Source organism: Cydia pomonella, chromosome 6, assembly GCF_033807575.1.
Source record: "Cydia pomonella isolate Wapato2018A chromosome 6, ilCydPomo1, whole genome shotgun sequence".
NCBI classification, from domain to species: domain Eukaryota; kingdom Metazoa; phylum Arthropoda; class Insecta; order Lepidoptera; family Tortricidae; genus Cydia; species Cydia pomonella.
In genome coordinates this window covers 17,440,485-17,467,574 of record NC_084708.1, presented here as the reverse complement: position 1 = coordinate 17,467,574, position 27,090 = coordinate 17,440,485, and the positions used below count along the sequence as shown (strand labels likewise).

General features: G+C 36.5%; 1 protein-coding gene across 7 annotated transcripts in view; it reads right to left on the bottom strand.

Moving 5' to 3' along the window:
- Positions 1–26,869, bottom strand: part of LOC133519148 (cytosolic carboxypeptidase 1-like) — a 101,349-nt gene extending 74,480 nt beyond the window's left edge. The window contains exons 1-11 of one of the 7 annotated variants that reach the window (XM_061853098.1): positions 26,711–26,867; positions 26,179–26,241; positions 21,842–21,976; positions 9,979–10,061; positions 9,679–9,769; positions 9,476–9,556; positions 4,115–4,282; positions 2,994–3,125; positions 2,121–2,252; positions 1,066–1,209; positions 172–369 (exon numbers count right to left, since the gene is read on the bottom strand). In XM_061853098.1, the coding sequence (XP_061709082.1) occupies positions 172–369; positions 1,066–1,209; positions 2,121–2,252; positions 2,994–3,125; positions 4,115–4,282; positions 9,476–9,556; positions 9,679–9,769; positions 9,979–10,061; positions 21,842–21,976; positions 26,179–26,241; positions 26,711–26,717 (1,234 nt within the window). In that variant the 5' untranslated portion in view covers positions 26,718–26,867. Of the gene's footprint in view, positions 1–171; positions 370–1,065; positions 1,210–2,120; positions 2,253–2,993; positions 3,126–3,915; positions 4,087–4,114; positions 4,283–9,475; positions 9,557–9,678; positions 9,770–9,978; positions 10,062–21,841; positions 21,977–25,728; positions 25,924–26,178; positions 26,242–26,710 lie in introns of those variants that run through there. The other 6 variants (XM_061853104.1, XM_061853100.1, XM_061853101.1 and 3 more) reach the window with 6 other exon arrangements.
- Positions 26,870–27,090: the final 221 nt, after the last annotated feature.

Genomic DNA, 27,090 nt, shown 5'->3' with positions numbered 1-27,090 from the left:
ATCTCAGAGTAATTGAATTGTTGTATTTCATATCACAATCATTTCATGAAATAATCGGTTGGCCGCATCATGAAAAAGTTAAACGAATTATGAAGTGATTAATTTATAATAAAATGGCATTTCACGAAATGATCAAATTCTGTGATCTGGCCACGACATATATAATCTTACCTTTAAGTATAGGATTAAGGTTGAAGACCGCAGGGCTGGATGCAGGTACAGGCAGCGCCTGGTGCTTCAGGCAGAGCGTGATCACCGAGCACACTCTCGCCAGGAGCCCGTCGAACTCAGGCTCATCCGGGCACTGTGAGCAGAAGCGGTGAAGCGTCTGCACGTGCTTCTTCGTGCAGAGGGAGCGCCGACCTGCTTCTGAAATTTGTATACAAACGACATAGTAAGAGAACTATAGTGGTTAAAAGGTTAAACGCTCAAGTTTTATAATCATAAATACTAAGAGAGTATACTAAGAGAGAGGGTTAACGACCAGTCTGGCCTAGTGGTCACTAGTCACTACTCTGTCTATAAAGCCGCCATCGGCAACCTGGATTCGGATCCTGGTAAGGGCATTTGTGTGATGAGCACAGATATTTGTTCCTGAGTCATGGATATTTTCTATGTATTTAAGTATTTGTATATTGAATATATCGTTGTCTGAGTACCCACAACACAAGCCTTCTTGGCATACCGTGGGACTTAGTCAACTTGTGTAAGAATGTCCCCATAATATTTATTTATTTAGTATGTTTCTAGGTTCTTCGAGCTAGTTGTATTAGTTGTTAAAAAGTATCCCCTATGAACAGAAAATATCCAAATAGTGTTAACTAACAAACGAGTGCACATTACAAGAAACCAATTTGAGATTTGTTCATAACAAGTGTAAAAATAAATGGATAACTTCATTTCCCCTTTTGACCAAAGATAGACTAACGCGTGCGGTTACAGCTAGATATCAACCTTGGTGCATTCCGATAAGGTTCAATCCAACCAATGACGCACCGCGTGGCGTTCAAAGGGTTAACTTTGATCAAATTGACAAATAATTTCAAATATTGTGTGAATACGTACTTATATTGCAAAGGTGCTGCAGCGTCCTTAAGATGTGGGCACATATTTTCAGCCTTATGCGGCCCTCGTAGCGATCCCAGCGGTCGAACACCCTGAGGAGCACGCTACAGAGGCCTGTCTTCACGATCTGCATGCAGCACACCTCTGTGTGAGTTACGCACAAGTGACTATTGCATACACAATACACATGACATGCAATCGTGCTCCAACCAATGAGGATACGTTTTGTGGCTTAATTTCTGTTATTCGATATTTTTGCAGTCTTAAGAGATTTAGTAAGTAAAGTAAAATATTAGACTATTTCTTATCTATTGAAAAAATCCACTAATTAAAATTAGGCACTAAAATTCAGAAAAAAATTATGGCCATATTGTGCACTAATTAGAATATACTTCATGCTTGTTTGATCGAGTTGATAATTGGTCTTGATAAATAATATCACATAGCAAGGTATCACGCAGCTTTCTTATGACGACGACGGTATCTAAAACCTCATTGGTTGCAGTAGTAAATGAACATTCCTAGAGCACTATTCTGTGTTGCCGATCGATTCGACGAATTATCATGCGAATTGATCCAGTGACATTCCTCATTGTAGTGTTTCTCGGGCGTTTTGCGTTTTGAAAGGAACAATGATATTTACTGTCGTGAAATTAACATTGACATATTTAGTTACAATATGACAAATTTATGAACCAACTGTTGAATATATCTGATGATCAATGAGTGTAGGTATCGAACAAGACTAAACGGTAGAAATTAGCGTGACAATGTAGTCACTAGTGTTGCAGAACCCGAGTCATGCCAGTGCAACTTAGAATAATAAAACCTAGAAGACAAGTACAAGTATGGACTGCGTTGAAGTTAATTAAACTTCGCTTTGCTTTTGCTATTGGTTAAGCCTCTATACTGCAGTGACTGCTCAACAGTGCTCTTTTACTGGAATATTGTACGAGCGAGCGATTAGGAAATAGAGGGTTCTAGGTTTTTATATTCCCAGTGGCAGGTATATTCATGTATTGTCTCTAATTTTGTGTGACGATGGATGACTCAACTGTTCTTGCTGAAATAGTCGATGGCGTCGAGGCAGAGGCGCAGGCGCGCCGTGGGCATGAACCCCAGGCTCACGAGCACACGCTCGTACGTCGTCACCACTCCGTCGCGGATTAAGATGGCTGTGGTCACGGCTGGAAACGGGAGATTAAAAACAACATGGAAAAGGAGATTGAAAGCATAGAATTTTAGTATACTGATTAATAATTAAAATTATTTCATCATGCACACAAAATTAAACAAGCAGTGCCCGATCATCAAAGCACACGTAATCAGAAATGTGTACTTCTAAGAAAATGGTGTAAATATATTCGATATATTTATTTCCGATGCGACAATGCAGGATATAAATTCAAAATGCCGTTAAATATAATAATTAAGTAATTCTAGTTTTTTTTAATACCACGTCGGTGGTAATCAACCATACGGCCCGCCTGATGGTAAGCAGTCACCGTAGCCTATGGACGCCTGCAACTCCAGATGTGTTACATGCGCGTTGCCGACTCTTTAAAAACCTGTATACTATTATTACTCTAGGTGTGCGTTAATTAGCTTAAATTTAAACAATTTTCAAACAGTAAAGTACAGCAAGTCAATTCAGCATGCAATAATAATAAAAAAAATGATAGTGAAAATAATAAAAAAAAAACAGCACATAGGACATTTTAAACGTAAAAACAAGATAGAAAGTTAATAAATATAAAATATCATCTGAAAAGTAGCTTGGTGGATGCAATTGACAATACTTTGGTTAACTTGTTTTTTTTTGGTCTTGCGTTTTAGTGACGATTACTATAGGTAGTTAAAAAAAAAGCAAAATGAAAATGATATTAAGTACCACAAGAATAAGAACATAAGGGTATGAATATACTCACAATTCTTGGCTAGTTGTTTTAAAATCACTAGTAGCGGAAAAATTAGTTTGTTGTCTGTGTAATGTCCTTTAAATATGAGATGCATCGTTCTAACACATCCCAGTGTCCTTACTTTGTTTGCGAATTTCGGATCTGAAATAGTAAAGGCCAGTAAGCTCACTGCTATGCTATATTTGATAGGTTAAAATAAAGGTTTTTCAAAGTAGAGGTAAATTAAACTAAAAGTTGGTAAAACACCCAATCTAAACAAAAATCGAACTTCTACACGTTCGATTAAATGTAAACCACGACAAGTATCCACTCAATTAGGAATGGCTTATCCGAAAATTTTACTCATTCTGTTTTAGAATGATGATTCAAAAGTTACAAAACTTATAAAGCCAACCATTCATCTATGCCCGCCTTCCACTGCGAGCGTAATGGGCTACGTACGAAGTCGCAATGGCAAACTGAAAAGTTATGCTTCTACTGAATAAGAGTGAGTGGAGCGGATCAAACGGGTTCAAAGACTCGTGAAAGTGTTCGTAGAGTCGAGCGGATTCCGCGCGGACTCCGCTGGACTAGCAACACTGATTATCATAGGAGCACTTCCACCGCGAGCTAGTCATGGGAGCGGACTGAGCGAGTAAAAATGGGTCCGTTGTGTCATGGCGTCGTACGCTAGTTTTTGAGCGGACTCCTGTCTCATTTCCCACCTCGATCGCTCCGCAAAGTCCGCTGGCAGTGGAAGGCAAAAGCTGAAACTATTTCTTGGTGCTAGTGCACAACTAAATTTACTTCGGTCCACTTAGTTCGTTACCTCCGTTTCCGCTCATTACCCTTTTTAGTGGAAGGCGAACAAAAATATGGTGATTTGGAGGAGGAGTGGTGTTAGGAGAAAAGTAAAAATATAGAAGGTGAAAAGGATGACAATTAGTGTAACCTCGGGAGGCAAGCGGAGCAAGGATCCAAAGGAGGTCTTGCAGGATAACTTCGGTTCCTGAGTGGCGGTCCCGTTTATCGTACATGATACCGATCAACTTCCGTATTATGATCTGGGTACCCTTCAACGATATGAAATAGTAAGCGCACTGCATGCGGGCCAGGTTGTTCACTGGAATTAACAGAACTAATTAGCATACCTTTGGGAGCCAGCGCGGCGAGAATCCAAACTAAGTCCTGGACAATTATCTCGGCACCGACGGAGCCATCCCGTTTGCTATGGGAAGCAACGAGGTATCGTATAATTATTTGGGTGCCGTTTAATGCTATCAAGTGTTGGGCGCACTGAGTCCGCGCCATGTTGTTGGCTGAAAGATTCCCATATCATCGGCAATTCAAAAACATCAGAATACACCTACTAGCTAGTAGATGAAATAAAGAAGCCAAAAGGTTCGCTCGCGGCATTCATGCTACTAACAAACATACATATACCAAGTAATAACTATGTGCGTATGTTAATCTTGTAAAACACACTGCAGTGAAAGACATTTGAATTAACAATCACCTCATTATTCTGTTATCTAATATTGCAATGCCAAGACTTCAATTTGTATTCACAATGTCAAGCTTAGTGAACACATTGTAAATGTCACTGGCTCGACCACTGTTGTTACTTACAAAACAAAAGTATTTACAATGTGTAGAATACTCGTACTTGTCATTAAAGTTGCGGTTAGATTAAAGCATACGTTGTTTTTTATTTTTTTCTTAGCCTATTGGGCAAAGGCCTCTCCCCTGGTTCTCCATAACTCCTAATTTTGTGCTTCCTCCGGCCAGGTGTAAAGGAAGGTGTCAAATCGCTTGCCATCTCTTCCTGGGCCTGCCCTGCCCACGCTTCTCTACTGGCATCCACTTGGTGACTATATTGGCCCACCTATCCGGATGCATGCGATAGACGTGGCCGACCCAGTTTCATTTGAGCCTGGCAGTTTTTTTGCCAACGTAAGCAATGCGGGTTTTGGAGCGCAGCGTAGTATTCCGGACGCGGTCGGTCCTTCTAACACCTAGAATGCTGCGCTCCATACGTTATTTAAGTTAAGTATTTTTTGTCAATTCATATTTTTCTAGAGTAATGAATACGTATCAATTGTAGATTATTGTAAAGCTACGAGCCAAGTTCTGTAAAGCATCAGACTTATAGACCGAAATTCAAGCGTAGACTTCTTTTGGGGGTCACAAGACAGATCGTAAAAATAAAATGAGTTTAAAATAAACTTAATATTTTTTAATATTCTAAAAGCATTCTGATAATAAATTCGGTACAAGAGTTCCGCGGTCTTCCAGTTCAGTCTGAAATTCGACTTGAGACAGGAAATTCACGTTAGCATTACAAGGACAGTCTGCACCATAAAATCACATTTCCTTTGTTATTTACGTCAAAAATAAAGTTGTCATCATAATACGCGGACCATCAATTTAGGTTGATTTCGATGTCATATATGTAAATGTAAACGTTGGCATTTGATCGAAAAATCAAAATTAAGTTGCCATCATCGTTTAAATTGACATTTAGGGGTTGCCTTGCTACCGACGTTTGAAAATTTGTGAATCCAAAGAAAGGGGATATTATTATTTTAAATTTATATTTTTACTCTCAATCTTTAAAAATAATCTATTGTGTTGGAAAACAGTCTAGATTTTTTCACATATTTTTGACAAATTGATATTTAGGGGTCGCTACCAATATTTGAAAATTTGTAAAATTAAACAAAGGCGAGGTTACGGTTAGGTTATAATGACGCTTTTTATTATGTAGCAGTCACATAACAACTATAATAGGTAAATATTGACATGGAACATAGTAAAAGCATAGAAATAGGATAGTATAGAACGACTGTCAAACGTCAAAAGTGCGACCAAAAATGAAATGCTAGTGTGTGCGTAAATTGTCTATGTGCGAACAAAAATAGTGATTTATTTATTTATTTATTTAATCTTTAGTGCACAAAAGAAAACCTTATAGTACAAAAGGCGGACTTAATGCCATGAGGCATGATACAACATATTAATAATATAATCTATCGATGTTTAACTGCTTTATCGACTACTTTTTCAAATGTTTGTTTTTATAAAAAAATGTTGTAGGCATGAGTATTATTACTACTATTAGACCCTATTAGCGCTTCTAGTACCTTTAATTTATTTTTTAAATTTGATATTCGTGCCTCTTTCTACTGACAAGTTGGGTTGAGTACGCTGTGTACAAGTATACGCGGTCTTGTGTTTCCTTGTGTTGGCGGTAAAGCCGTGGCAAAGTGGTTAAAATGTAAGTACTGTGTTGGAAAGTAAAGTTTAAATTTACCGCTAAACATGTGCACCTTCTAAAAAGGTATTATAAAAATCGTTATTATTTCAAGTCGTTTATAAAGGTTAATATCTTAATGATGTCTTGTGAACAATTAATTCCATACCTACTTATATATAAGCAGGGGTCGGACAAAAAGTGCGAATGACGTCAAACCACTTATAGGATGATTTCAAATAGTATTTTTGATTTTCATAAACAATTATCACGTATCATTTATCAATCTCTTTATTGACCTCTTTATTAAACGATATCGCCACTTGAAATGAGTAAGTACGTTTTTGACTGACACATTGTCAATCAGATGAACAGTCAGCGTCAAATACTTCGTAGCAGTCAAAGTGGCCAAATAGTTCGGTACACCATACTAAATATATGGTGTACCGAACTATTTGGCTACTTTGACTGCTACGAAGTATTTGACGCTGACTGAACAATAAATTGACTTCGTTATTGTTTAGCTATTGTATCCTCACGATTATATTTAGCTAAAATTTATATTTACTAATATATAAGAAAACGCTCTAAAATGTCATCTTTACTCGAATATTGTGGCAATTTTCCGTTTTTGGAGGTACGTGACAAACACGTATACTGCTAATCTTACCTACTGTTCCCACTTTTGACTATTAAACCTATTTATCTGAGGATCCCACAGACTTGTTCTAACTAATTTGAAATAATTATACCTTATGGTAACAAGTTTCGTGAAATTTATTTTATTCACTACATCACCCTACCACCTGTATTATTAATTCCATGGATTTATTTACGATTATTTTGTTACTTCATTAATACTACTTTGTTACTACATGTCACACGGAAGTTTAAATACAAACTCAAACATCATCCTGTGTGCAAGATTAAGTACGTCATTTTTACGTCATCCGCACTTTTTGTCCGACCCCTGTATATAAGTTATCGATACAGTCATATGAACATTTTGTCAAGCCGTAGCGTAAAGTAACAGTTTAGGTTTTTACACAAAATATTCTAAATTATTGACTAATATGATGAAATATTAACACACAATTGAAAAAAAAAAAACTTATAATGAACTGTATAAATTGGCTTTTTACACTTTTTTCGCTTTTAATTTGATAAATTATCGTTACGAAAATTTTGCTAGGAATATCATAATTGCCTGTGAAATGACTATTTTCCTGGGTTTTTTGGCCCTGAAACACTACAACCCGGCACACAACATGACACCATCTTCACTAAATTACTTAATACATATTTTTCTTTTTAATTCTCTTATATTTTTCATGTCAGAAAATACGGCAATATGATCTTGGCCGACTCGGCCGACTTCGAATTCAAAAATGGTTACGTTTTCTCATATGTAGTCTGCCTCTTTCGCACTCATGGCATGTTCATATACGTGATGGCTTCCCTTTCGCAAACTTCATCTGACTGTCAAGCAAAGCGTTTGACATGTCTCTGACTAAAAGCAAACCATATCACACGTCACAGTAAGAACGTAATGGTAGAAAATTTGTAAAAGTTGGCAGGTGTTACTGGTGCCACTGGTCACTGGTGGTAGCGACCCCTTAATATTAATGAAAAATTCTCGTATTAATTACTAATTATTATTTTAGTAGGTAGGATGAAATTATGGGGTGAGAGTTTAAATAATTAAAACTGTGATTTTTGAATCAGCCTACTTGTCTAGGCTCCAATATATTTTTTCATTAGTTGCGTTATACAATGTTATTTAAGCTGATAGGATAATTTGTGTTATCGTCATACGTAAACACAATGTAAGGTAATATAATTGGTTTTACATTATCAAAGAGAGTTTGACAAATAGAGGTGTAGTGTCAAAGAAAACTTTGTTGCGACGTAAATGTACTGCCATCTTTCGACACATAATTAAAACTCTTAGAACGCCATTTGACTTTGATCCTTATTCTTTCACTGACATGTGTTTAATTTGTTAAATATCGAAAAGTGACGCCGTCTTACCGGGCACTACCTAAAGGTTATGGTGCCATCGCTCGAAACGATGCTGCTATACCTTTGGCCTTTGATATATTAGATGGCGCCACTTTTTTATATTTAACAAATTGAGCACGTATCAGTGAAAGAATAAGGATCAAAGTCAAATGGCGTTCTAAAAGTTTTAATTATATGTCGACAGATGGCAGTAAATTTACGTCGCTACAATGTTTTATTTGACAATACACCTCTATTTCAAATTCTCTTTGACATTATGCTGTGGTCTCTTTGAATGTCACCTGGAGCCGGTTTCATGCCGTTTGCCACCGGAACCGGAGACAGTTGTACGGATTTTCATAAATTTTAAAAACATTATTTTTAAGAAGTTGGTTTGGTGCATTAGCAAACTGATCGCCATCTATACGACTACCACCAGTTTGACACTGGCATATACGCTAGCGCGGCTAGCGAATGCGTAACTTACTTTCTATGCATCTCGCTCGACACTGTTAATAAAGGCAGTCGTGGTAAGGCTACTGGTCTTTAAAGAAATGCTTGAGAGATATTTATGTATAAGTATATTATCTTTAAGTATGTTTAAACATTAAAGAATTACTGAACTACGAAGAATGAAATAAACGTAGCGCCAGTAAAGGGCAAGGCTAATTAAAATGCATATATTTTTAATGCACTGAACATCATTTCTTTTGCATCCGTTAGTTGTCGCATTAAACTTTTTTATTACTTTTGTGTAATAATGTCCTATAATATTTATTTATTTATTTATTATTTTATTACTGCCACGCGGAAATAATACAACTAACCCTTAACAAAACATACGCTGTAAGCGTCGGTATTATTTTTGACAAATTACCATGACTGATAACTTATATACTTTAAATATACTTATATTTCTTGTTTAAATTGTGACAACTGATATCAATACACGAGGTGGATGGTCTATGTGGTTTTAGAAACTTTTGTTCGACTTGATGCCAACCGTTTAATCTAACTGGACGCACTCACTGATAATAAAAAGTAGATAGTGACATTTTAAAGACCCTAGCATTAAAAGCATCAATTCCCATGCATTAAATTTTTTAAGATCGCTTGCAATTTAATCGCAGGTGTTAGGCTCCTCCACGTAGACAATTGTAAAATGTTGTATGCCTAACGTAACGCATCATTTTATAATTGCTGACGGAGTACCATTAGAAAGCCAAAAACTCTTGGTACACAAATCACCTCAACATACCCTTTTTGAGCAAAGGATTTTTATTTTCTTTGCCTATCTTTTTGACATCTTTCTTCATGTTAACTGCTGCTTCATTGCCAGCTAATTGATATACAAAACAATTCAATTCATTGACCAATTTTATAAATGAAACAAGTTTACATATGTAGATATTTGTCATGATTCTCCTCAAGTCATTAAAAGCATTACAGATAGTTACCTACCTGAACACTTCTTTCCTTTTCCTTGTTTTAAACACAATGCTTCTCGTAATATAGCTGTTATATAAGTCGACGTTGGTGTGTCTCTTGATGTCTGGAATAAATTTCTAATGATAAAATAATCTGTACGATAACTGCTAAGTAAATTTAACACATCTTGATAGAGCAAAACGCCAGGGCGTCTCAGAAATAAAACGTATGGGACAAAGTAGTGTTAGTATTTACTTTGAATGTATGCATATCTGCTTGCATACGCTCAAAGTACATTTTCTACACTTATATAAGGGAATGTATTTTTTTTACCTCCAGGATCGTAAGAAGCATCTGGATAGCATTGGTTCTCTTGTCCCATATCTTTTCCAGTGTACATTGTCGTACATGCTTATCTGTAACAGAAAATATTATTTAGGTAATGAATATATGGTTGGTTTGTTTTGACTAATTTAACTAAAATACTTGAAATATGTCCAAAAAATCATTAGATATTTAGTGATAAAAATACATCTTGTGGTTGATGTACCTACATTAAAACTATATAAGAAAGCTTTTGAACCGTTTCTATCGAGACAGGGTCATGTAAAGATAGCCGTCCTCTTGTGACCTATGTATAAGTAACGAATGATCGCCTATTCCTATACCTATAGGTACGAATATGTAAGTATAAATTATTTAATTTAATTTTAATTTTATTGATAAAAAAGTTTACATGACGTTACAGTTGAACCAATGCGTCACGAAACTTAGACTAACAGCAATAATAATTATAAGCATTAACAATTATAAAACAATAATGACACTTTGACAAATTAAATTGGAACAGTTGAGCACCTAGCATCCATCGCCACACAGAATCTCAAGCATTCACTATACACTGCCGCCCATCGCCAAGCAAATAGATCGCATTCAGTCGTCGATGCGCATCATTATATTTTGTTGACGACCGGTCTGGCCTAGTGAATTGTGACCCTGCCTATGAAGCTGAGGTCCCGGTTTTAAATCCTGGTAAGGGCAATTTGCGTGATGAACACGAATATTTCTTCCTGAGTCATGGATGTTTTTTTTATATATTATATAAATCGTTGCTTAAGTACCTACAACACAAGAGGTTTTGAGCTTACTGTGGGACTAAGTCGATCTGTGTAATAAGGACCTCAAAATTTTATTTATTTATATATGACCACTTTTTTTCAATATATTGAGATAAAGTTAGCACAGATGTCTGATACATATTTTTTGTCTAGTTTCTTGATTAATGTTTATTTTCTTAATCGTACAATATTTAAAATACAATAATAAGATGTGGTCTTGTATATGTATTGTATACCTAGGTATTAATCGGTAGCGTACCGATGTCAACGTCACCTCTTAATCGTACACTATTAAAGAAAAGGCATACGATAATATAATTATAATTTAAAGATCTTGATGATATTTAGAGATTTGAGGTTTACGAAGTAAACAAGTGCTATATGGCCAATGCGGGGAGAGGAGGCGGCCTCGCGGGCGCGATGACCGCGCGATGGAACGCTTCCGCGAGATCCGAGATGCTTTGTTCTGTCGCAACTGGAGCACAAGGAAGGCCGTCTTGTGGTCTTTCCAATACATCGGCATCTAAAATTATCTTCGTAAATAACGATAGGTATGTACTTTATAATTGCTCTATATGCCAAGTCAACAGCGTGACTACGACTGGTCCACGGACGAGTTTTAATAACGTATGCCAAAGTCAATTATACGTTCGAAATACTTTGAGGTTGTGCAGTTTTATTAAGGATTACAAAAAGGAAATAGGTATAATAACGAATTGCATTTGAGATCTAGATCTAGATACCTATCCTAGACAAACCTGCTTAAGCGGCAATCTCTTGTTGCAATAACTTTCAAGGTATAATCCATAAATTTGACCGGTAGATGATAAATAAAGAGAAAACATATGTTATACCTAATGTTGTGTCTACAAGTTGTAAACAGCTGTCAAAATAATAAAACTATCAATCACTGTATTTAATGTTACATACTTTATCAAGCGAAAGCATGCCAAGAATTGCGGAAGCGTCTATAAATTAGCCCAAGTGGATGGGTGTTTATGTACGGATTGTACGGTCCAATAATGCAGTAAATGGCCTAGTGGGGCTGCGACAATGACAGCCCCTCTCGGTCGCGCGGTTGGCGCGCTGCCATCGGGATCCGCAGACGTCATCATCCTCTCAAAACATCATACATTCAATACCAAAACATCTAATGTTCTACATCAGATTCGTTCCAACCTGAGACATATATCCAGTGAATAAAGTTGTTAATAACAAATGACATCACTTGATAGTGATACTGTTTTGCAGTGTTACATCAAAAACCAAAACACAGTTTCTAGGAAATGCTGATGCTATAGCAACAGACGGACGGAAGCTCAGAATATAAATGTTGATTATACTATTAAAGTGCTATAGCTTCCGATGTCAACAGTTACCTACGCAGTGACTAAAACCTAGAAGTACGTAAAACTGTTCTTAATTTAGTACATTGTGTTAACACTTTACGCCTTATTTCCAGTACAAAATGAACTCACTTAGCGTATTATATTGGCAGTGAATGTGTTAATTGCTAGTCATCGTGGGTTTCTTTCGACAGCTTTTCTTGTGGGAGATTGTGACGGCTCTCTTCCGTATTCCTGCTGTGAAGACTGTGTCCATTCACGCCCCACCATGTGGGGCGGTCATTCGCCGTCATTTTGGAGACAACTGTGAGATCTTTTAACTATCGCTATAACCGCATCACATCACAACCATTTATTGATAAGATATTTTCTCCATTTATGGGGACTACGGCATTTTTCATGGACTATTGTTACTAATATGTATTTAACTATCTTTGTTGTAAACTTTTCTTAAATGTTGGTATGTAAAATATTGTTCATCATATCCTGTAGGCCATTAAGTCTGTATTTGGTTACCTAATGGTAAACGGATGTCCAAAGTTTTGATATACTTTTTAAGCTAAGAAGTACGTCATTTGGCGTTACCATGTTAGAAAACAAGCCTTAGCGTTTTTTCAAAAAACTTTGCAAGTTTCGGAAACACAAAACACACTTATTTAGTAGTTGATTGTTCCTAGATTATGCCCCCAGCAGCAAATACGATAGACTGTCAGCTACCAAACTGTAGATTGATTATTTTTTAGGTTCCAAGCCGAAAATAAATACTGTGTTCAAGAGTAACACTAATATTGTGCAAAGAACGAGCAGGAACAACTGATCGGCCGCATCAGTAGTTATGATCACTGATCAGCAATCATAATCATAACACGCAACTCATTAACGATGCGGATGGTGCCAACAACGCCGCGTTGTAAACACAGTCTGTTTCGGAGCACTCGAGGTGCCAACTGAACTAGGAATCCGATTGGCGGACATAACGTGGACAAATTATAACCAGAGGTACCTAATAGTGGTAGCGTTATCTATTTTATTATCAGTATTTGTTTTATGCGCTTCAATAAAATTAAAAAATAAACTAAGTGGTAAAAGAGAATTTTATGAACAGGGGCTGTAGCCAAGATGAAAATCCTATATCGTCAAACGTCAATAGAAAAGTAATAATATATTAGGATGATTAACAACGAAAAGTGATATGATCAATTCCATACATGATACCTAAGCACATATGGAAACTTGATTATGATTGATATCTTGTTGACAACTTTAAACCCCGACTTACAAATGCATTGCCAATAGAGAATATTAAACAAAACTCTGCGTAGAGAGCGCCACTAGCATACCTATACTGAGGGTCTATGGCGAAACACAAAAATCTAAAATTCGGTTTCTGCCTCTCTACCACTCTTCCATAAGTATTCGAGCGATAGAGAAGCAGATAACGAACTTTCAATTTTCGCGTTTCGCGATAGGCTCTCTGTATTTGATGCATCAATGTCATAGTGAACACATCTCATTAAACTGCACTATGGCGGCAGAACAATGCAGTAATACCCCCTTTTATTGGATCTTTGGTGGTAGTAAAATAAAGCAGACGTATCTTCTGTAAAGAGCAAGGTTACTAAAAATAATGGTCCAGAAAGCACCGAGTACAACTTCTTTCACATTCGTTACCCGCCAGTCGTCACCGCCACGTTATCCTTATTTTTTGTGACACGGAAGGAAACCTTTAAAAGGTATTTATTAACCTTTTAAAAATTCATTCGTGCGAGGATAACTTAACATGTCTTTCATTTAGATTGTTTCTATGGAATTAATTGTTGTATGTGTATAAATTGCAAGTAACGACTATGCATAGAAATGACAACTAAGTGCAATAGATGCGCCACTTTCAATTGATGTATGGCGTTTGGCAAACGTTCAACAATTACAATATGTAAATTATAAATAATCGTTCTATATTATAAATGAAACGAGAAATTATCGGATATAAACGGTTGTTTTTATCTACTAACGAAAAATATTTAACTATAGTGGGGTATAGGTTCGATTTGCAATTAATCGCTTAAACTGGTTTCGTTTGTTTAAACACTTAACAAAATAGCAAATTTGCATACTTACCTGTAGTGAATTAGACTCCTATACGATACCAATAAAAGATTGTAAAAACTAGTTAAATGCTTGGGCAATTATAGTTGATTACACGTAGGCATATTTAATGTTTTTTTGGTAGGTACCTACTTTCGACCTTAATTAAAATTAAAAACATTTTCACACTATCTATACCTACTGACAAATAATACCACAGTAATAAATTCGTCTAACAGGGCTTATATTCAGAAGTAAACACTTTCAAATAAAACTTTGAGTAAGTAGTAAATACCAAATATATTTATTTATATTGTAAGAATTTGTCCTGCGAATGTCCTGACTGACCCATCAACGACGCAGAGCCGTAACTACAAATAAAAAATTGAAATTTTCACATCAGATTCCATCTATATTGTGTACAAGAAATAAGAAGCGCTTTCTAGAGAGTAAAACATTTTAAAGTGAGTTTTGGAAAAAAATTCTTTGATGGGAGTTGTGAGGAGATTGACAGTTTGTAATAATAATCATTTGTTTTACAAGGGGGCAAAGTAGTTGTTCAATTCCTCGTGCTAGCATTGATAGCCGAGCTAGCAAATGATTCTGAAAAGTGGAATCTTGAGCGTTGCGAGGGTTTCAAGGCGCGAGGAAACTTTCCTACCGAGTGAAACACAACATTCTCACAACACCAACGCGAGGAAAATACTAACTGTAAAACATTAGAAATTAAATCCAATTGAATACTATTAAATATTTATCATTCAAAATCATAATTTCAAAGCCACCTCCACCAGCCGACATGAGATACCAAATCAAAATTTGTATTTAGTTATTTTGCCACTCTTGTGGATAAAATGCAAATTTCTATTCAGTTTTTAATTAAAAAACGGTTTTTTCCATTGAGATAGTTGAAACTCTTTGAAAGAAGACATTGAAACACAAATGTCACTCGTATTCAACTGTTTTTTAGCTGCACAATGTTCATGTAGATTTACTAAAACCGATATATGTAAAAACCCACGCGAACGAAGTCGTGGGCAACTGCTATTATGTCATAATAGAATATATAAACCAACACATTACAATCCTCTCTACCGACTGCTGTCAATGCGTCTGTTGTCTCCAACAGATTCGGGTCACAAAGACAAAAATATGCACTTCCTTTTTCCTAACTGGCAACTTGTCAATCTCTAAGGAAGTACTTCGCTACAAGGCGTACCGATTGGCGTACTGACTCGCAGAGTGACAGAACGTCGCTTCAGCAGAGCGTGCAGTGTCAAGGCCCGGGGAGATTTATAGCATGACAAGAATAGATCCCGCACGTGTATAAATATCTTTGATTGCTTAGATGTTCATAACACTTCGTCGCATTCTGACGGGAAGTGGTGAATGTTAACGATAATTGGTTATACGATTTGACATTTATTTATGAAAACAGGACATATTTATAAATATTCACTTTGAATCGGACTGACTAATGATTTTACTTTCTTGATTTGACCTTGAGTTATGATAGTTTTTATATTTATTATGCTAATTAATCACAGTTGTAAGCGTCTTCAGAACGTCCTGTCCATACAGGCGTCTCCACAATAGCGTCTTTAGGGCGTCGGCGTCTAGTCAGTGCTATGGAAAATGGCGTTGCCGTGCAGTTGCGCCAACGTTGCGTCGAGCAGCAACCATAGAGTTGACTAGTAGTCGCCGACGGAGACTCTAGACTACTAGAGGCTCACTCGGGAGACGCTGTTCTGACTAGCAGCGGCGCATCGTTGTTTCTGCACGTTCGTGGATCAAGTGTCTGAGTACGTCTCTCACGTTCGACGTGTTGCCTCCCTGTCACACTTACGTACGAATTTAAAAGTATGACAGACAGGCAAAACGTCGAACGTGGTTCGCGTTAGGCCCTCAGGTCTCAAATGGCATCGTCTATTTGGTAATTTTAAAAATATCAAGTTGTGAGGAGGCTATAAGCGACCCATAAAAAAATCAGTTCTCTGTTTTCTAATTGGTGATGGCGGCATGACTCATCAAAGCACCTTTATCGGGGTTGATGGGGGAGAGTGATAAAAAGTTGGGAAGTGCTGCGACTGGTACTACCGGCGCTTCGATAAATAAACACGAAAATAATGTGCTCCCTTCGATACAATAGTATAAATTAATGGTAACACTTGGTGGAACAGGCACGGCTCGACGCCTTGGCCGAGGGCCCACTGCACCAAAACTCGAGTTATCGAGCACGGCACGCGATACTGCTGCAATAGCGCCACCTCAATGCACGATACTATTCGGAGGTAATAAAAGAAAAATTGTTGTCCAGTCGGGCGACTGTATTTTTTTTAATGGCAAGAAAATCACGCAAGGATATACATATTTTACATGCGAAATTATACCGCGCCTCACTTTATTTTGTATTATAGCTACGCCAATGACATTATGTACGCTAAATGCAAAAATGTTGATAAGAATATTTATATATATATCATTTTTATTGCATTGACAATTATATTTTATATTGGTATCGACAGGGCCAGTAAAACAAAAATAAATATTTTTGTTTTACTCAAGCCTCAATCAGCTATTATATTAATCAATTATCTCAATCTGTCATTTAGACTAAAGCATTTGTAAACAAGAGCATGTCGGGCCATGCTCAGTGTAGGGTTCCGTAGTTACTCTTCTCTAATTGGAGTTTAAAGTAAATATAGTAGATTGTTACCCAAGGGATAACATCTTATATAACGGACGCGAATGTGTGATGGCGGATGTTGCCTGCTATACGTTTGTTTACCTATAAGTACATGCACCTTCCTTAATTGCACTTACGTATTTACTACACATTAACCATGCAGCTGAGCGGAGTGATGCATTTGCACCACGCATAAACTTATTTTAACAAGTTTCAGTGGTGTATCTTAGTTTTAAGTTCTTTGTGTGATTTGTTGTATATAAATAAATAAAATAAAAAATATATTGCTATATACATGAATAAAACACATATTTGAGAAAACTATAGTAATTTTAAAATGTTCTGGTTCATTGCAGCTAAAGCAAGCATGAAAAAGTAAAGTAAACCAATATGAATATAAAATTAGCAGGATTGCCTCTTACTTTTTAATTTTTACTCTTTCGTTCTAAAACTGCCAATAGTCAACGGCTTTACTCATACAGCCAATGAAACTGTTTTAGACAAAATAAATATTAAATAAAAATAGTAAAAGTAAAATAAGCAAATATTTATCTTAAATTTTAGCTTATTTACATGAATAATACCAAATAACTTTAACAACCCATTTAATTTCGTAATAACGTTTAACTGTCGATCTTTTTACTATGGAGGGGAAACTTTTTGCGATAACTCAATAGCAGCTAAATTGATCATGTCCGCTATAGTTTTCATTTAATGTCTTTCTTAAGCTCTACTTCCACGATTTTTTTCATATTTTTTGGAGCTCTGGTTCAAAAGTTAGAGGGGGACACATTTTTTTCTTTCGGAGCGATTATCTCCGAATATATTTAGATTTTATTGTATGACTTTGTCGGCTTTATTGATTTATATGCCCATGCTAAATTCCATTTTTCTAGCACTAACGACCACGGAGCAAAGCCTCGGACAGACAGACAGACAGACATGGCGAAACTATAAGGGTTCCTAGTTGACTACGGAACCCTAAAAAGGGATAAATCCTAAATTAACTAATTGGGGCTTGTCCTTGAAAAGATTTATGAATAAGGGGTAACGGCCCCATTCGAACTTTAAATACGTCAAATATTGTGACAATGTGACGACACAAGTGACGATTTCGTTTTTCGGAATTTTTCAAAATGGAGGAGTCATGGGGGTTCGAGAGTTCTACTACAATACAGTGCCACTAGCATTGGCTGTGTGCGAAGATGGTGGTGCGGGAAATACGAGTACAAGCGACACCAACGCACGACGTGGTGAAAATACTTGGGACGATGTCTTCATACTAGTTGCATGGCAGATGCCAACTGTCAAATAAGCAATATGTCCCACACTCACTAGGGCGGCGCCACAGTCATGTACGTAGCGAATAAGATGGGTCGTCTAAGACAAATCCGTGCTACGAATTTGAAAACTGATGTGGGTGGCGCTGTTCGGCTCCGGGCTTTATGTGGTAAACAGGGAAAGATTAGACAGGAAATGCCTTCTAGGTAAAATGAATATTCATGAAAGCGCAGTTGTGTCTCGTAATACTTGCTCTCCACATTAACCACGCAACTGTAAAGCGCCCTTAGAAGGCATCGCGTTTATTTTTAGCAGCCGTTCGTGTTGAAATTAGAGCATTACCTACCCTTTAAATTGGTTTTGCCTGTACATGCTTATTTCCGATCGACCGATTATAGGGTGCGTGGAAACACCAACCTTGTTGCGAAGCGTGTGGCTCAAATCATAATAAAAGCGTATTGGATTGTTTATTTATCATTTAGTCATTTTCGGCTCTTTTAGTTATTCGTTTAAAATTTGTTTATTTATAAACATCATTCGTATTCTTTTGAAATCGCAAGTTGTAGGTATGAGTTTGGGACGTGGACCAAATCAACGGTTAAACGCACATTAAACGAACAATTTACAGATTGTAACGGCACGCCAACCCTTCGTGGACAAAATACTGCCATGTTATTTAACGTGTTACAAAATATACATCTTTGGCACTCATCTATCACAGTCTCGCACTAATTTAGTTCGCTTCGTTTGTTTCGCTTCGCTACGAACTGGCTCAATTAGTAAAATCTTTGTATTCTTGTACGCCGGTTTTAGTGGGAGATGCCGTCAAAAATTGCGTTGGCGAGCAGCCAAAATGCAGTCGTTATGAGAACAAGCTATATGTATACAATATGGGGGGTCATAGTGGTCTAGACACATACATCTGTAATGACAAGTGGAGGATTATCAATGGACGGTAAAGTATGTTTGTTTGTAAAAAATCAAGATGTGTAAAAAAATTGTCATTTGTTTGGCAAGCCACACATTGACCGTTCAATATTATAATTTATGGCGACATTATTAATGACTTAGAAAACAAGTAAATTCTTTTAGACAGTATGAAGGTTATGATTTATAGGTACATAAACGTTTAATATAAGTTGAAATGACGCGATTATGTCGTACACTACACTTGAAATAATTACATAGGGTACACGGTGTTTTTTTTAAAACTCCGTTAACTTAGGGGGGAAAGCTAAGTACATTTAAGGAAACTGAATGGCCAATTCTTCCTCAATTGCTCAAAGGTTAACTAAAAGAGATCCCTGATAGGGATAAGTTCGTCTTTGTACAAATGATGTGTGTTCTTTTCTGTTTTATGTTTCTTTTTGTAAAATAAGGTGTTTTACTACTACTACTACTACTACTGAACGGCATTTAGCCATTTTTAATTAATTGTATGTCATTATTGGTACATATGTACGAGTAACTCAGGATGGTAAGTATAATATTTATTTTATGTTTGTTTAAAATAAAAGTTAATACAGTAACTGTACTATAGCACCATAATCAAATTGAGACTCTGGGTATCTCCTTATACTCTTAAACGTCGCCAAAATTCTAAAAACGTTCGAAGCCATAGAGCTGTTTTGACAAAGTTTAAGTCCATGTTTAAGCAGCCGTGTAAATTTAAGTAGGTAAGCCCATGAAATGCGGTTATATCGTCATGCCAGACATGAATTTACTAATACTTAATGAGAATAGTTAACGTAAAACGGTATGCAAATTGCCAACTGTCAGTAAATAACTTGCTGAAGGGGGCTTTACGTTAGCAATTTCAGGAAATCGAAAATTTGGAAACACATGGTGAAATGGCGTATTACATTTCAACGGTATTTAAACCGTTATTGTATTATGCTTTCCTTTTATGGACCTTTATGCAGATTAAATATATGCAATGGTAGAAAGATTACGGCGACCTTAAGGAAACAGTTGCTGTTATATATAGCCGAGAACGGCATTGAAGATAGCCTATTCGGTGAAGAAACGTGATGGCACTTGCATAATCTGCACGTTCACATTTAGGGGAGGTTATTATCCCTAATCATTGAAGTTAGGTTTTATTAAAAAAATTGTTTTGCATATCTATATAATGTGTAAAACTAAAATTTTAAAACTTTTCTTTGGGTAGATACTTCGCTTAATGATCGATTTACTAACTTTAACTTTCGTGGTTTACGACTTTACGCACATCATTTTAACAAGATGTCTATAATAAGTTTATGTCAAAAATTTCATTTTTAGGTACAAGCTTTTATCGCTGAGTGTACTTTTCTTTCCACTGGCAACTAATACTCATTGAGCCAATTCTAACCCCCAAGACAATTAGTTTGCGTTGTTTTATCATTATCCCATTCCCATGGCCACCTCCTGTATCCATCATCAGATCAGTTCCATGTTAGGTACCATAATATGGCATTGTCATCCGATTTAAATATGTATGCAAAACTTCAGCTCAATGGGAAATCGGGAAGTGGGTCAAATTTAGCCTCCAAGATTTGACCCAAAATGACTAACAAACATACATACTAACAGGGCAAGTTAAATAAAAGCTTGTAAAAAAGGCAAAATCTGCTCTAGATTTCTAGTAAACGTAATACCATGTCGCGGCCATATTTTAACTTTCGCAATAAAACATTTGTAGCCTGAATTTTAATCACGTTGCAATGTATCGATAATGTATTGTTTCACGAAATCTATTGGCTAACTGGTTAGCTACGGCCTATAAGTACATTTAGAATACCTACCTAAGATTTCAAATCAAGTGCTTTGTTAAATTTTGGGCAGAATGTTAACTACTATTGCTACGTTTATTACGTAACGAGTCCGCCCCTCTCTCAACACTGCGAGAACATGAGTGGACCGAAGCTTTCTGTGTCTACAAACGTACCTCACTGCCACCACCGCCAACTGTCACCTACAATTTAATGTGAAATATCTGATTTTGATTTGATACGTACCCTAAACGTCCTTTGGTGGCGTTTGGTGCACATTGCTGGTACTGGTGCTTTTCACGTTCCATTGAAAATATCTAAGTACCTACTGTGCGCTCACCATGGGAAGTAAGCCTGGCCGTGGGATCTAGTACGCGGTAATGGTGCTGGTGTAGCCATATGATGTATTCCACAAGGCAAAGCTATACAGTGCACTTACCATGGAAGGTGAGCCTGGCATCTCTGTACACAGTGAGGGTTCGTGCTACCACCTTGGAGTCTGGTGTGCGCTACTAGTGCTGGTGTAGCCATATCACGGGTTTCAGAGAACGAAGACTCAAAGTGCACTCACTGATGCGCGTTTATGCGCAGTGATGGTTCGTGCAAATTATGTGGAGTCTGGCGCGTGCTGTTGGTGTCGATGTAGCCATACGAATATGATATACGCGTCATGCGTATTCCAAATATAAAACTTAGAGTGTAGTCAACATGGGAGGTGAGCCTTGCGTTAATGCTCGCAGCGACAGTCGTTGTGATCTAGTGTGCGCCGCCGCTGGCGCTGATGGCCACAAGGCAGACCCAGAATGCCCTCACCATAGGAGGTGAAGCTCGCGTTGATGTGTGCAGTAATGATTCGCGCCACCCCCGTGTCGTATAGTATGCGCAGCTGCAGCTGATGACCACAGGGCAGATCCAGAGTGCACTCACCATGGGATGTGAGCCGCGCGTTGATGCGTGCAGTGATGGTTCGCGCCACTTCTGTGGCATCTGGCGCCCGCTGCTGGTGTTGCCGCAGGCGGTCGAACAGGCATTCTGCTGCCGCCTCGTCTGCCATGCGATGAGCTGTTTAATAATAAGATATTAGCCTATGTCAATTTTATAACATGTAGGGTTAACACCAAACCGTCCGTCACCGAAGCGTTCGTTAAATTTTATTGTATGGGAAATTTCATACTTCTCCGCTGAGTGACGTTCGACCAGTCCACTAATTATAGTTGGTGTAACTGGCCCCTTAGGGCCACTTGCACCAATTATAGATTCGGGGTTAATCGGTTAAACCTGGAGTTACCATGATTACCAGTACAATTTGACACTTGGTTAACGGTTTAACCGTTTAACTCCGGGTTAGTGGTATGGTGCAAGTGGCCCTTAGAATAGTAAACATAGAACTGTCATCATCATATGATGGCATCAAGGTGACGTTTCTACAAAAAGTGTTCTAAAAATAAATATTAGATTAGATTAGATTAGATGATTTATTTCATGAAAGATAATTACATAATAAATTTGCATTGATGTCAAAAATATAAGAATTTCTATTATGGTCGTCAAAATAAAATATAAATGAAAATAATAACAATACTAATGAAATAAAATTATAGCTCCAATAAGGATTGTCAATACAATTAGAATAACAGTAAGTAGGTAAATACTTACAAAATCCAAAATATAAATTTACAATGTCAAAACTTACGAAAATACGAGAACAATAAAAATAAAAACGATAAATTAATAAAAGAACACAATTAATTAATAATATAATTATTATTAATTAATTAATTTTGATTATAATTTATTTATCTTATAACAGTTGTATTATTGAATGTGATTTTCGTATTCTTTGACATTTGTATGCCAACGGACAAAACAGAGTGTTCAAATGTATATACATAAGACCTATGTGTACCTATGTTTTACAAGTAAAGCATTTCTGTGTAGCGTAGCGTAGTCATCATCTCTATCACTCTTCCCTATTAGTGCGACAGTGACAGTAGCGTTTCGTTCGCTATGGAGCGTTAACGATTGGCACGTTGGCTATACAACACCCTGATATCTAATTTCTCTTTGAACGCTTGATTGCTTTTATTAAAATAGACTTTTAGTATATGGTAAGATTTTATAGTACATGCCCTTATGTTAATTCATCGGACTGTTACTTTACTGAATCTAAAAGACACACCTAGGTACTGTGCCCCAACTTAAGTATCCACGTAGCCATACTACTTGTATAGAAAAGTGGATACTTATGTATGGAACCGACTGAACCTGGTATACTAATCCTTGCTAAATTATACACAAATAATACTTCATTTTGTATATAATACAACTACAATACTCCTTGACTTGTCATCGGCTATTCGAATTTGACATTAATATAGTTTGTCATTTTAATGCATATTCTATTGTAATCGCCCTTGTTGTGTTATTGTTGATGGATCTGGCACCCCAAAGGGGGCGTGGGTCGGTTGCATTAATATATTCGATAACTGGCCGAACACCCACGCACGCTTCATATTATGCTTAAAGCAAACAATACCGGCTTTATTATAAATTTATAACTCAGCTAACTTTGTTACAATACAAGACAGTGAAAACGTAAAAGTGAGTGAGATCTACTTAAGTACATGCATCGATCGACTCATACTAAGTAAATGTGTTGCGACAGTACCTACATGTTTAAATATCCTAGAATTCAGTGCAAAATAACCATACCATATTAAAATATGTATAACTGTTGTTAACCACGTTCCATGTAATTTTAACGATCCCGAAAGTGTCCTTCAACTTGTAACTTCGTCAGGTCGATCAATCAATTTAAAACATATTTATTATTTCAAATAACCTATTTATTATATCCTGCTACCTAAAGGTTGTATTGAAGAGATCGCTTTTAAGCGATAAAACCGCCTGTTGTTAGCTGGTTATATTTTCCTTAATTTTTTTTAGTTTTACATGTATGTAAAATGTATAATTATTGGTGCAATAAAGAATATTTTCTTACTTAAATACAAGTACTGACTTATTTTTTTATTTAGACTAGAAAATAAAATGCTAACCTATTTAAGAGGGAAGAACCTAACGAATAAACGGTACTTTTTCTATGAAATTCGATTTGGGGAGAAAATAGTTTCCACTGACTAAATCTTAATTAATCACTTTGATTTTGATGTCGATCGCTTTAGCATAATACATTCTTGGTTTATATAAGTTTCGTTTAAAAAAAATTGTTTCTTGTTTTCCAAATTTTGAAAATAGCAAGACCTATGAACCTAGTTTTTCATTGTGTCAGTAACATACTAAAAAATATGGAGAATGGAAAATATTTCGAAGTGGCAAAACATTGTACGTGTTATACTTCCCTCTTGATAGCAGTTTGTTATTCAATTTACTCTATCATTACTAGGTATGCATGAAGGAGCCTTATAAGCATACCCCGGGGTTTTTGGTGTAGAAATATTTTAAACTAGCCAAATAATATGTAAAAACTGTAAAAACAGATATCATTTCAACATTTCATAGCACATTTGGAGCTCTCTACGTATTTTTGATTCATAGTTTGGTAATTATTTTCCGATAAACGATGTTATATATACACTAAATCATTCCCGCACCCAAAACCCCGGGGTATGCTTAGAAGTTATAATTATGAGTAAAATATTATTACTATACATTATTTAACTGATATTTTTAATATTCGTTGCTGTTGGCAACACACACTGTGTAGGTATTGCGGTTTGTGATATTTAGTCTAGATTACTATGCGGATTAGGGTGCGTAGCCAACGTGCCAATTCGTTTACGCTCCGTATCAAATGAAACGCAACTGTCTCTGTCGCACTAATATGGACGAGTAATAGAGACAGATGACTAGGATACGCCACGGAGCGTATACGATTAGCACGATGGCTAGGCACCCTGGTGTTCAAAATGAACTCGCTACAACTTAGCTACTTCTGCTGCTAATTATGAAACCCGCTGACGGACAGACAAACGAACAAAGAAGGCTTAGTGATAGAGTTTTGTTTGTCACCATTCGGGTACAGGACCTTGAAATGATAAAAAAATCGAGATAGCAGTCAAGTTATTTATAAATGGAATATCCAGAATTTATGTACATTGATTTATTCTTATTCTTTTATTATATGTGAATGTTATTACCCAATGCATGTTTTCAAGTTAATATAGTCGTTTACTTTATAGCTACAATTTGAATTGGATGTGTTGAAGTATGGAGGATAATTTGTACACTTGCAATGTTAAGTAACGATACGATGTTTCATCATTCGACCCAATCTAATAAAAAAATGTAATGAATGCTGCTGAATCTATGCTGACAGTTATAGAGCAATTAAAATCTGGTTTGTATACTTTTCATTGGGCCTTTCAACTGACCATGACAGTGAAAAAAAAAAAAGTAATTATATCTCAGGCAGATGAAGTAAATTAGAGTAGAATTCTTTGGCGTGCTTGAGATTTGGCACTGATTTACGTGACAAGTGTTTTTGAACATGACTGGTTATTTTGTGTTTAACCTTGTGAATTTGAAAAGATCTTTAAAATGATTGAATTACATTAATGTTTTAGTGGCGGTGATTAATTATGACATGTAAATAAATATAGAAAACTGCCGTAAACTGCGGATGTTGTAGATATTGTACGTAGAAAATCGTAAGCCTTTCATGAAACACAAAATTCAGCTGCTACGGGGTGAATTCAGGTCAAACATACAATGTTCTTGCAGCTGCACTCGATTTCAGCGTAGGGATTTTTAGATCCGGAAGTGACACAAATTCAACAAAATTTCGTGGCACGTACGTGGCGTGTGTTGTGTTGTCCTTTGCTTGACCAATGTCGCCTAATGGTAAACAAACAGTGTGTGTTGTGTAGCGACCGAGCGCGTGTGCACCCCGCGGCGGTCGCTGCGCTACTGAAGCAGCGGCTGAAAGGAAAACCAAGCGGGGGCGGGCGCCGGGAAATCTTTTCCTCCCGTTCATTAATAAAAGTTTCCCTGTTTTGATATCAAAATTACGATCAGTAGTGATAGATGACTTTTTAGTTTCATGTGTGTCGGTATTGTGTCACGCTATGAAATTGATATAGAAACAAAAAATGGGTCAAACTATGCCAAATGTCTTTATAATTTATAAAAGTGTCTATGGTAAATAGTCTTGTGTTATCGAACTGTAGGTACGTATTGTTAAGGTTAAAAATTATACAAAATAATGATGTTAAATGACAAGGCTAATGAAATGCATAGGAACTCACGTTTTTTCTTGCTTTTTGTGCCGATGTCTTGCTGCGTGACGCTTTGCGAGGATAAATCGGCTGCTGTAAACGGCAAACCAGCCATAAAATTTATATATAACGGTGTTTGTATTAAAGTGACGTCACCATATTGATGACCTGTCTGGCCTAGTAGGTAGTGAGTGACACTGCCTATGAAACCGATGGTCCTGGGTTCGAATCCAGGTAGGGGAATTTATTTGTGTGATAAACACAGCTATTTGTTCCTGCCATGGGTGTTTTCTATGTATATAAGTATGTACCTATATATCGTCGCCTAGTACCCATAGTACAAGCTTTGCTTAGTTTGGGGCTAGGTTAATCTGTGTAAGATGTCCCCCAAATATTATAGTTCTAAGTATCTTATTTCATCTCTGCGTTTATTGCGGTTGCATCTTCAGCTACTGTTTTGGACAGTTTCGGCCCATTATCTTAATTATCTTATTCTTATCAAAGATTGCCCTAAACATTCTTTAATTACCTAACACAATAAGAAAAAGTTTAAGGTGCCTACCGGACATCTTGAATTCATTACAGCTATGTTTGTTGATTTCACGTACTGTTTTCCAATGGTACAACCATTTCAATTCTTGTAAAATAATTGTTTAATAAATGTATTCTTATTGAAAATTTTTATCGTTTAAAAACATAACCTTTAATTTAAATGTCATACGCACGGTTGACTTTTTAATACTGTCATTTCATCAAATATATGATGTATTCGACCAGTCATTTTGAAGGTTTTATAACCTACTCTATATTTATATTGCAAAGAAATTACCTAGCTAGGATCGACCAATTTTGAGGCTTTTGCTGATCCAGGCAAAACTTTAAAATAGAAAACGATATCATTTTACTTTTATAAACAACTGTTAGGAATACGATATATCATTT